Here is a 12,254-nt window from a genome sequence, read left to right on the forward strand (position 1 = left end):
GGCCCAGCCGTGCTTCTGTAAATACGCCCAGGGCGCGGATAGCGTGGAGCCCATGTTCAGGCACCTGAAGAACACGTACGCCGGCCTGCAGCTGGTGGTGGTCATCCTGCCCGGAAAAACCCCCGTCTACGGTAGGCCTCGGCGCGCGCACGGCCTCTGGCCACTGCCGGTGGCGCTGTGGGTGTGCGGTGCCGCCTCAGCCCTCGGTGTCTCTGCCGCACCGGGGAGCTGCCTGTCTCTGGCTCACTCGAGAGCTAGCAAAGACCGGGTGGCTTCTTATTGCGGCCGCGCACGTGCCCAGGGCCGCCCTTGGTAGTCTTGTCCGGGGCTGCGGTTCCCGGAGGCCGGCGTCCTGCGGTGGCACAGGACTCGACACGTGTGCGGTTTACCTTGTGCGCCGCCCGACACAGACGTCGGCTGGATGGAGGAGCAGCCAGGCGGCGCACACGCAGTCACCCACTCGGGGTGCCGTCCTCAGCTCCTGCCTGGGACTCGCTTCTCCACTTGTGAGCTGTGCCCGCCTCAGAATCCTCTGGAAGCTGATCAGAGTCCTTTCTGCCAGAAGGGCGGTTGCACTTCCACTCGGCTGAAAGTTACCAGGCCCCTGTGATGGAGTCCCAGGCCCTGGGTTGGGAAGCTCTGGGGCACTGGTGGTGTAGACAGGTGGCGGCGGCATGGGGAGGTGGGTGCCGGGTGCATCTGCTGGAAGCCCCACGGGGACCAGACGCCCCAGCGCGGGAGGTGTGTGGGTGCCCCGGGGCAAAGGGAACAGAGAGGCGTGTCGGTGTCACCGACTGGATCCCCCGTCTGGGTGGCGACGGAGCGCTTGCTCCGTGTCCAGGGAAAGGAGGAAAGAGAAAGCCCTCGGAATTCCCATGCTACGCACGCATCTTCTCCCAGGCCCGCCCAGGGAGCGGCTGCCCAGTTGCTTCACGGAAGAACCCGGGAGTAGAGGGGGTGTGGGCCCAGAGAGGCCTTGGATGGCGGATTTGCGTTTGCCGAGGATCTGAGGATGCCAGTGTTTATATTTTTAACGACTCGGGCACTGGCTTGCTTGCATCCTGAGCACCGTGACGGAGGGTGGCCTTCGGAATGCAAGCCCTGGCTTCCAGCTCGGCTCTGCCCGCACCGCCCTGCAGGCCTGGATAAGTTGCAGAAACGCTCCTGACAGGACCGGTCCGCACCCGCCCAGCCTCCCTGAGCGAGCGGGGCACACGCCCTGCCGCTAGCGCAGGCCTGGGCGGCGCAGAGCAGAGCTGGAACCCGGGCTCTGACCCCCTCTTGGGCCAGGCCCCTCTTCCGCAGGCTTGGCGGCGCGTGGGGCGGGGGAGCTTGGGGCGGGCGGTGTAGAGGCTCCAGGGGAGCCGTCCTGAGCGCGCCGTTCGTTCCCTCCGCAGCCGAGGTCAAGCGCGTGGGAGACACGGTGCTGGGGATGGCCACGCAGTGCGTGCAGATGAAGAACGTGCAGAGGACCACGCCGCAGACCCTGTCCAACCTCTGTCTGAAGATCAACGTCAAACTGGGCGGCGTGAACAACATCCTGCTGCCCCAGGGCAGGTGAGCCCGCCTCCCGCGCGCGTGTGCGGGCAGCTGGCGCGCGACGCCCCGCCGGGGCCGGCATCCGCTCCCCTGGACGGCGGGCTGAAGGAAGCGAGTAGGACGCGGGTCTCGGATACTCTCGGTCTAGGGGACCAGGGCCATCTGCAGGCCACTGGGGACCGGGCGCAGGGGCCCGAGGAGAAGGGGCTTCGTAATTACCCGATCCAGGGCCGCGGGTCCCGCATGTGAGATGTGGTGGCTGCCCTGAGCGGGGGTGGCTCTGCGATGAGGGGTCGTTGGACTCGCTCAGTTCACTCAGCGGCAGGTTCTGTGTTTATTGAGCGCCTACTGTGTGCAGGAGCCCTGGCCCTCCAGCGCAGGCCCCGGCGGGAGGGTCCACAAACGCACTTCCCAGGTGAGCAGCAGTGACACAGCGGAAGGGACAGGAGCTCAGAAGGGTGAGGGTTTCACAGGGGAGGTGGCACTAAGCAGACTGCAGCCACTGGAGGGGGCGGGATCACGTGGGCGCCTGGGAGGAGAGCCTTCCAGAGGGCACAGGCCGTGCAAGGGCCCCGTGGTGCAGCCTGCCAGGAGTGCGGCAGGTGTTCCACTGAGCGACTGAGGGGCAGAGGGCTGCTGGGGGCCCTGGCACTCCCTCCGCGGGAGCGCATCCATGGGAGGGAGGTTCACGAGGGGAGGCGTAGCTCCAGTGACCTCGTTCGAAAAGGCGACTCCAGCTCTGGGTGGAGTGGGGACCGGCTCCTCCTGCGTTGTCCCAGGAGAGGTGCTGGGGCACGGCTGGGGTGGGATGGTCTGCGAATGGAAGAGGAGACTCGAGGGTGAGTCCAAGCCCGCGCCTCTGCGGCGGTTAGGCAGCAGTGGATGAGGACGCTGGGCTGTGCGTCAGCCTCCCAGGGGAGGCACTGGTGGGGGGAGCCGGGGAGGAGGGGAAACAGAGGCCTGGTGTTGGTGGTGTTTGTTCAGGGATCCTCACGTGGAGGTGGTGTTTAAGGCCTCTAGGCTGGAGAGAAGCCCCAGGGCAGGGTGTAGATAGGAAAGACATCCAAGCCCTGGACCCAGGGAGTCCGGGGTTGGAGAGGCAGCACTAGGGCCTGGTGGGGTCGGGGGAAGCCAGTGCGTGGCCGCATCACTCGGTCGGTGCCTGCTGGCCAACTGCGGTGAGGTCCGAGGCTCCACCACGGGACTGGGGGGGGCGCGTGCAGGTCGTCAGTGACCTTGCAGAGGCGTCTTGTTGCCATGGCAGCACGAGGCCTGCTTGGGAGGCAGCAACCGGGATCGGCTAATTCCGGGAGCTTTGCCACAAGGCGAGCAAGGGAAGTGAGGGAGCTGTGGGAAGAGAGTGGAGTCCGGAGGCAGGTGTGGTTCTGCTGGTGTAAGGTGTGAGTCATAACTGCGTGTGTTGAGCATCCCTGGATGCTCCCGGGACCCATCCAGGATTGGGGGAGGGGGCAGCAGGGAAGAGACACGGGGTTGGGGGGTGGGGGGCAGGCGCAGGGTGGGCGGGAGAGCACAGGCGGTCAGGGAAAAGAGAGTGAGGCACAGAGAGAGGGAGCTCCAGAACGCGCAGCCGCTGAGACTGGGACCCGCCGGCCGGCTCGAGAGCCGCGCCCCCAGCACTGGCGCTTCCGGGTCGTGGCCGCTGGGGTGCAGCCGGCGCTTAGAAGACCCAGGGAGAGAGCTTAGAGCAGTAGTTCTCCACTGGGGCGGTGTCGCGGCCCTGAGAGTGTGCGGTCGTGTCTGGAGGAGATGTAGGGGTGTCAGGACGGGGGCTGGCTTCTAACGGGTAGAGAACAGGTATGCTCCTGGGCACCCTGCAGCGCGCCTGCAGGTCCCAGTTTGGGTAACAAACCGTGGGACTCTTGGTATGTATAATTATCTTGGAATTTTCAGCCATCTACGTGGGTAGAACCCTCATGTCCCTGAGCCCAGCCACAGCAGCTGTCAGCACCTCAGCCCTCTCATTCAGTCTACACTCCACCTACACCCTCTCCCCCACCGCCTTATTCTGAAGCAGATCTCACACTAAGCATCTTTTCACCTGTAAGGTTTTCTGTACATGTGACTGAAAGATAAGGAGTCTTTACAAACACGGCCACAGTACCCTTAGCACACAAAGTAACGCTGGTGCCAGTACCCTGAGAGGTCCGGGCAGTGTCCCCGAGCCTTGGCCTCTGACGCTCCCGCTTCCCCTCACAGGCCTCCGGTGTTCCAGCAGCCCGTCATCTTTCTGGGGGCGGATGTCACGCACCCACCTGCCGGGGACGGGAAGAAGCCGTCCATCGCCGCCGTGAGTATCACCTCCTGCCGGGTCCCCTGTTGGTCTGTGTTCCTGCGTAATCAGCATCTCCCTACTTCTTGGCCCTTTCCTTGTCTGATCAGCATGAACAGTGCAGCAGGGTGGCCCAGTGGGGTCATGTCCCTGGCACTCGCCATCTGGTTCCCTCTGGGTGGCACCTGCGGGCAACTGGTTTCAGGCCAGCTTGCCTTTGGGACACCCGTCACTCTTAGGGGTCGGAATCTTGGAGTGTCGTGTGTAGAGGTGCACGTGGTGTGCTTGAAAGAATTAGGAACACTGTCACTGTCGCCAGGTACCTTCTCTGGGCTGATGTAATTCAGCCACTTCTAATCACAAGCAGAATTAGGGGTTCAGAACAATTGTTGATTTTCTTATTAGGTCCCTTGGGCAAAGCTTTACTCTTTGGAACACGTTTATAAACACTACAGCCACGCACTCAGAAGAATCGTAAAGGCGGTGGGTTTGCATGTGACGAGCCCTCTCCTGGACCCCCTTCACCCCTAGAGCGGGGGCCCTCAGAGCTCCTGCTGACCCGCGTTGCCCCGCAGGTCGTGGGCAGCATGGACGCCCACCCGAACCGCTACTGCGCCACCGTGCGCGTCCAGCAGCACCGGCAGGAGATCATCCAGGACCTGGCGGCCATGGTGCGCGAGCTCCTCATCCAGTTCTACAAGTCCACACGCTTCAAGCCCACCCGCATCATCTTCTACCGAGACGGTGTCTCCGAGGGGCAGTTCCAGCAGGTCGGCCGTCTCCCCCGCCTTTTCCCTGCCCTCTTCTCGGTGTCTTAAACTCACCTGTTTCTCGGCAGGACGGCTCCTTGGGTTCGCTAATGAAGACAGCGGGGTGGTTTTTGTTTTGCCCCCAGGTTTATCTGGTCACCGTGTGGGCGGTAGTGATGGACCCGGGGTTGTCAGGACCCTGCGGCAGGTGGGGCGGAGAGGCCTGTCCAGGCGGACTCGGTCCAGCACACGCCAGCCAGGGGCCCTTCCCGGCTCCAGGTTTTGCCTTGTAGGCTGTGGGGAGTCTCTGTGGGGCAGGGACACCACTGTGGCTTGGGGGTCACCTCTGTCTGCAAAGGAGGGGGCGGGCCGGAGTGGGGAGAGCGCAGAGCAGGGTGAGGACAGTGGCCGGGCGGAGGGTAGGTGGGCGCCCTTTGGAAATAGTCAATAGGACGCAGCCACTGTTTGGACGTGGAGGGAGAGGCGGCACCTTAGGTGACGTGTGGGGCATTGCCTTGAGGAAACGTCTGGAAGGCAGGGGAGCCTCTTAGACAGCGGGGCACTGGAGGAGGGGCAGGTGAGGACCAAAGGGGGTTTGTTGCTGTGCTCCAGGTGAAAGCACCCGCAGCATCTCCAAGTCGAGGGGAGTGTGGGCAGCGGCGAATCCATCCGACCCTGGAACTCGGGGGATTGATGCCCTGAGTGTGTCCATGGTTGGCCAGGGCTAATGCCACCTCCACCCCTGCCGCGTCTCCAGTGCACGCTTCGTCGAGAGACAGTAGCAGGGAAGGCGAAGTGTCCGATGCTGCAGGAGACCCACCCAGACAGGAAGACATCCTAAGAGGCACTCCAGTGTGTCCCAAGGCCCCAGGCCACCCTGCCAGGCAGGTGGGGTGGCACGTGACCAGGCACGGGTGCCAGTGCCTTCCTGGTCCAGAGTAGGAGCAGCTGAGGCCACAGCGGGCGAGGGGGGTGGTTTGAGGTTCCTTGACCGTCTGGTAGCTCTTGGCCAGGGCTTCTGTGGGAACCTGGGTTGGGGGTTCCTGTGCCGCCTCTCGGGTCCAGATCCAGCTTGTGCCAGCCGGCCTCGAAGCCCCTCTTATACAAAACCGTCTGGTTCCCTCCATTGGGAGATGTTCCCCCCTCTTCTGAGCACCCGTTCACCCTCTGTCATGGGCATTCTTACTACAGAAGAGGGTTTGTGTCATCCTCCGTTTTCTCTCTCGGTGAACGCACTCCACATCTTACAGAATCTCCACAATGGGGTTTCTGGACCCAGAACCCAAGATATATTTTTGAGACATCACAACACAGTATTTGACGAGGGCAGTTGCTGAAACCTTGAGGTGTGTGGTCCCTGTAGCAGCCATCACCACCCCTAGCCAGGCTGTGTGCCTGTTCATCTCTGACACAGGTGGGGGAGCAGAGACAGTGCCAGCATCCTTGTACCCTAACTCCTGGCGCTTCGCAGGTGACTTTAGTCTTCACAGCAGGCTTGCAAGGTGGGATGTTCCCATTTTAAAACTGAAAAAACTGGGGATCAGACAGGGTGCATGGCTTTCCAAAGCCACACGGTTGCTTTGTGGTAGAGCTAGAATTTGAACTCAGGTCCAGCTCCTAAGCCAGTGGGTTTTTGGGTTTTTTTGTTTTGTTTTGTTTTTTACTAGATTCTCTCCGTCTTCTCCAATCCAAAAATAAGCTGTTGGATTGACTTGTTCATGTATGTGTTTCCCACAGTGCCTCATGTCCACGGTGGGTGGTAGCACTTAGAACATTCCAGAGACCGCGCTCAGCCTGTTTCTCCGTTATCTAACCTAAACCATTTAACCACGAAACCTGGGTATCGTTTGCTCCATGATATTATTGAAGAAACAGGCTCAGAGAGACAGAATCACACAGGTAACAACAAGCTAGTGGAACTACAAGCCTTAACGTAAATATGTATCAAACATACACATGATTAAGGGATTCATTCCAAGATAGCGAGAGGCCTGAAAACATAATAATGATCCTTAAAAGTGTTCTCCTTGGGCTCCCCTGGTGGCGCAGTGGTTGAGAGTCCGCCTGCCGATGCAGGGGACACGGGTTTGCGCCCCGGTCCGGGAAGATCCCACATGCCGCGGAGCGGCTGGGCCGCTGAGCCATGGCCGCTGGGCCTGCGCGTCCAGAGCCTGTGCTCCGCAACGGGAGAGGCCACGACAGTGAGAGGCCCGCGTACCGCAAAAAAAAAAAAAAAAAGGGTTCTTCTTTCTTTCCACACAGGTTCTTCCACGAGTTACTGGCTATCCGAGAGGCATGCATTAAGCTAGAAAAAGACTACCAGCCGGGGATCACGTTCATAGTGGTCCAGAAGAGGCACCACACTCGGCTCTTCTGCACCGACAAGAATGAGCGGGTGAGTGTCCTCGACCCTGGGCTGTGCAGCCTTGAGGGACATGGGTCTCACGCCCTGCACCACCTCCCAGGCTCTTGGGAGACCCGGCCCTTCGTGGCGACGCAGCCTGAGACGTTGGAGAAGGGCTCTCCTCGGTTTGGTGAGAAGTTTGAACCTGCAAACCCCACAGGTCCAGGATAGGTCCAGGCAGATGTCATTTATCCGATAATGAAATTACCAAAGGTGAGGTTTCAGGGCCAGTTAGCAACCATGGTCATAGATAGCATAGTGTAAAGAATGCGGGAGAATGCAGTAAAGTGGGGAGCCCACGGGGTGGTTAGAGTGCTGGAGGAGGGCCTGGGGAGCTCACTCAGGGGTCTGGTCTGGAGAAACACTGACAGACAGTGGTGTCCAAGCTCCTCATTCCTCTCCTGGCTGCTCCAGAACAAGAACCACGAACGTGCAGGAGACTTAAGACTTGTAGTGGTAACTGCTGAGAATTGTCCACAGTTGGAGAAAGATCAGAACCCTTAGGTTAAAAGGCCTCTCCTGTTCCCAACAGGATAAATAAAAATAAATCCATACCTAGACACATTGTCCTAAAACTACACAGCGTCAAAGTAGCTGCATCAGATAAAAGACCTCCCAGAAGGGAAGGACATTCCATCAGACTGTCCGCCAGCAGGGCTGGAAGCCGGGCGTTAGTGTCCACGCGGTGCAGCCCGCTAATGCCACAGTGGCACCACAGCACCGAAAATGCTTCTTGCCTAAGTGGAAGACAAAATGCAAATTGAGAGTCAATAGCGAGGAAAAGGGATACTTTGTCATGATCACCGAGAAGATAGAACAGCTGTGACGTGGACGTGTACCTCACGCCATGACCTAAAAATATGTAAAGAAAAAAAGTGAAGCAAAAACAGGCAGAATTTCAAGGAGAAATTGACAGACACACCATCAAAGAGGTCTGTTTTAACAGACCACTGTCAGAAAGTGAAACAGGCACAAGTTAGTAAAAACTGAAAATGGGAAGAAAGGAACGAGCCAGACCTGACAGACAGAACTCTGCCTGTGACGGCTGAGCTCACGCTGAGGGCTTACATGAGCTGGCGTTGTCCCAGGTCACAGAAGAGGTGTCAGGAGATTGCCAAACCTCAGTATTCTACAAACCACATTAAAAAAAAAAATTAGTTTATTTTGAGGGGGGCTGCATTGGGTCTTCGTTGCTGCACGTGGGCTTTCTCTAGTTGCGGCGAGTGGGGGCTGCTCTTCGTTGCGGTGCGCGGGTTTCTCATTGCAGTGGCTTCTCTTGTTGTGGAGCACGGGCCCTAGAGTGCTCAGGCTTCAGTAATTGCGGCACGTGAGCTCAGTAGTTGCAGTGCACGGGCTCTAGGGCACGTGGGCTTGGTAGTTACAGTGCACGGGCTCTAGGGCACGTGGGCTTCAGTAGCTGTGGCGCTTGGGCTCAGTAGTTGTGGCTTGTGGGCTCTAGAGTGCAGGCTCAGTAGTTGTGGCACACGGGCTTAGTTGCTCCACGGCATGTGGGATCTTCCCGGACCAGGGCTCGAACCCGTGTCCCCTGCATTGGCAGGCAGATTCTTAACCACTGTGCCACCAGGGAAGCCCTGCAGTGGGCTTGAAATCAAAATTTTAAGTTTTCTTACGCTTTTTCCTACGTAACAGAAAATGTGGTTTGGGGACTTCCCTGGTGGCGCAGTGGTTAAGAATCTGCCTGCCAATGCAGGGGACACGGGTTCGAGCCCTGGTCCGGGAAGATCCCACATGCCGTGGAGCAACTAAGCCCATGCGCCACAACTACCGAGCCCACATGCCTAGAGCCCTTGCCCCACAACAAGAGAAGCCACCGCGATGAGAAGACCGCACACTGCAATGAAGAGTAGACCCCGCTTGCCGCAACTGGAGAAAGCCCACACACAGCAATAAAGACCCAGTGCAGCCAAAAACAAATAAATAAATGTATTTATTTTTAAAAAAAAAAAAAAAAAAAAAGCACTGCATTAAAAACGTAAGGAGAGGGCTTCCCTGGTGGCACAGTGGTTGAGAGTCCGCCTGCCAGTGCAGGGGACACGGGTTTGTGCCCCGGTCCGGGAAGATCCCACATGCCGCGGAGCGGCTGGGTCCGTGAGCCATGGCCGCTGAGCCTGCGCGTCCGGAACCTGTGCTCCGCAACGGGAGAGGCCACAACAGTGAGAGGCCTGCGTACCGCAAAAAAAAAAAAAAAAAGTAAAGAGAATAATCAATTGTGAAATGATTAGAAATGAACAAAAACAAGAATTTCATATCAAATCTTGTGCAGTGCACTAAAGCAGGCATTTACAGATAAGAGTATAGACATAGGTGCTTTTGTTGTAAGATGAGAAAGAGAGCCATGAATAAGTCTGAAGCTACAGGAAGGATGTCAGTCCCAGTGGTCAATGGGAAGCTGAGGAGCTGGTGTGCCTAGGCCCCCTGCCACCTCAGCCTGCAGACCTCTCTTGCCAGGAGTCAGGAGGGCTCAATGTCAGCTTATTCCAGCACCCCACTTTCTCTCTCAGAATAGAAAATTGTGAACTAGAAAATGAAGAAGCAGTAGAGCAGATTAACACAAGCAAAATGTACTTCTCTGAAGATAGATAAACCCAGCAAGACTCAACAAAAAGAGAGAACACTTGTAATTATGTTGGGAACAGAAGGAGACAGTGGCTGCAGAGGGAGTGTGTGTTATTTGAATCATAATGGAATGATAACAACTTCATGACAATACATTGGAAAACTGAGAAGAAAGAAACACTTGTTTGTAGAATTACACAAGTTACCAAAATCAGCTGAGTAGGATAGTCCAATCATTGTTCCAAAAGGCATCAGGCCCAGAGAGTTTTACAGGCAAGCTTTACTAAGGCTTCAAGAATAGATTATCTTAAAGTGTGGCAGAACATAGGACAAAGGGGGAAACTACTTAGCTTATTTTATGAAGTTAGTCCAGAGATTCTTATAGGCAAGCTTTACCAGACCTTCGAAGAATAATCTTGTATAAAGTATTTCAGAGAACGGGAAAAGTCGGGGGGACTCACATTATGAGGTTAGCCTGATAAATACCAAATGTCAAGGATGTGGGTGCCGTGATGAGGAGCAAAGGGTCTGGAGCCAGATAACCTGGCTCCAGTCCATCCCCTCAGCATCCGGGCTACGTGACCACAAGCTGTCAGCCTCTCTACCCCCTGGACCACCTTCTGAGGACGCTGGGAGGGTTGGCTGAGCTAACACGCAGAGCACTTAGCACAGAGTAAAGGCATTATTATGAAGAGGACTCTCCTACACTTTAGATGGGAATACAAATGGATAACCAACTTGGAACGCTGTTTGGCAGTTCTAGAGATCTACCCTGGAGGAACTCACACACTTGTGTACAAGAAGACATGTATTCTATAAGAGTATTCTGGCAGTATTGTTTATAATAGCAAGAAATTAATCTGTTAACAGGAGAAAAGGTTGTAATGTATTTATATATTGGCACTTATACAGCAATGAAAAATAATAAACTATATCTACCAAATGACTACATCTCAAAATTGTAATGCAGAGCAAAAACAGAAAGTAGCAAAACATATAGGATACATGTATACAGTTTTGTTTTTTTAATAAATTTATTTATTTTTGGCCGCACTGGGTCTTCATTGCTACGCATGGGCTTTCGCTTGTTGTGGTGAGCAGAGGCTGCTCCTCGTTGCAGTGCGCCGGCTTCTCATTGCAGTGGCTTCTCTTGTTGTAGGGCATGGGCTCTAGGTGCACGGACTTCAGTAGTTGTGGCTCACGGGCTCTAGAGGGCAGGCTCAGTAGTTGTGGCACACGGGGTTAATTGCTCCGTGGCATGTGGGATCTTCCCGGACCAGCGCTCAAACCCATGTCCCCTGCATTGGCAGGCAGATTCTTAACCACTGCACCACCAGGGAAGCCCCTACAGTTTTAAAATCTGCAAAGTAACACAATATAGTGCTAACGGAGACTTAAATGTGTAGCAGAGAATAAAAGTATGTGTAGGAATAATAAAGTCTAGATTTGAGACTGCAGCATGGAAGGGATACAAAGGTAGGCACTCTTATCAAATATTTTACTTATTTTAAAAATCTGGGACTTCCCTGGTGGTGCAGTGGTTAAGAATCCGCCTGCCAGTGCAGGGGACACAGGTTCGATCCCTGGTCCAGGAAGATCCCACATACCGCGGAGCAACTAAGCTCGTGCGCCGCAACTACTGAGCCTGCGCTCTGGAGCCCGCGGGCCACGACTACTGAAGCCCGTGCACCTAGAGCCCGTGCTCCACAACAAGAGAAGCCCACGCACTGCAACAAAGAGTAGCCCCCGCTCGCCGCAACTAGAGAAAGCCCGCGCGCAGCAACAAAGACCCAACGCAGCCATAAATAAATGAACAAATAAATACACAAATAAATAAATAAATAATCTGAAGGTGTAAAAAAAAATGTTGAGAAGAAGTAAAAAGACACACACACACACACACACCTGCAGGTGCAGAGGGGTTACACTGGACATTCTCTTTTTTGTATGTATATTTGAAATTGCACGAGAAAAAAAAAAAAATCAGTGACTTCATGACTCATTGGGAGTTTTGCTGTTCCAGTAGCGTAGCTGGATGTTTGGTGGTTTTTCGATGCTAGAGTGTAAACTGAGAGTTAAGTGGTTTAGTAGAATTTGTAGTCCCTCCCACACCCCGGCTCCTTGGATGGCCTCTGGTGGAGCAACCCGCCCTCCCTGGTGGTGGTGATTGAACCCCCGGTAGAGTGGGGAAGTTCTTGACAGCTGTCAGGGTTTTCTAGCTCTTCTGCCTTGAGTATTTTGTGTGTGTGTGAGTGTGTGCGCGCGCGCGCGCGCGCGCGCACAGGCGCACATGGGCAGGTGACGGCTGTAACGTGTCCATCGTCTGGTCTTAGATCTGTTATGCTGGTGACAGTTTCCATCTTGGCCTCAACAATAATGAAGGCCCTTCACGTGGCCCACGCAGATGCTTCAGTGAGGGGAAGACTCTGCATTTCCCTCAGGGGCCTTTATGAGATGGCGAAAAATAACCCCAGCCCAAAGAGAACAGGAATTGATTTGATTTCAGTTGTTAGTATATGTTCACTTTTCATGCCATAGCACTGCGCAAACGTATTGGCCAATTTAAAGACTTGGGAGCAGAAGGCAGTGTGGCTGCATCTTGTCTGCTTGCTTGCTTTGCCCTGTTGTCCCCTGGGCATGTCTAATGGGCTCCTGTGTTGCTGAAGGTGGGGAAGAGCGGAAACATTCCAGCAGG

General features: G+C 55.7%; 1 protein-coding gene across 1 annotated transcript in view; it reads left to right on the forward strand.

Annotated features, from left to right (window-relative positions):
* AGO2 (argonaute RISC catalytic component 2) overlaps positions 1-12,254 on the forward strand; it is a 43,065-nt gene that overhangs the window by 27,913 nt on the left and 2,898 nt on the right. The window contains 6 exon segments of the mRNA XM_007464591.1: positions 4-131; positions 1,398-1,557; positions 3,757-3,847; positions 4,405-4,599; positions 5,925-5,926; positions 6,841-6,973. Of these exon segments, the coding sequence (XP_007464653.1) occupies positions 4-131; positions 1,398-1,557; positions 3,757-3,847; positions 4,405-4,599; positions 5,925-5,926; positions 6,841-6,973 (709 nt within the window).

This window comes from Lipotes vexillifer, unplaced genomic scaffold (assembly GCF_000442215.2).
Source record: "Lipotes vexillifer unplaced genomic scaffold, Lipotes_vexillifer_v1.1 scaffold394, whole genome shotgun sequence".
Taxonomy (NCBI): Eukaryota; Metazoa; Chordata; class Mammalia; order Artiodactyla; family Lipotidae; genus Lipotes; species Lipotes vexillifer.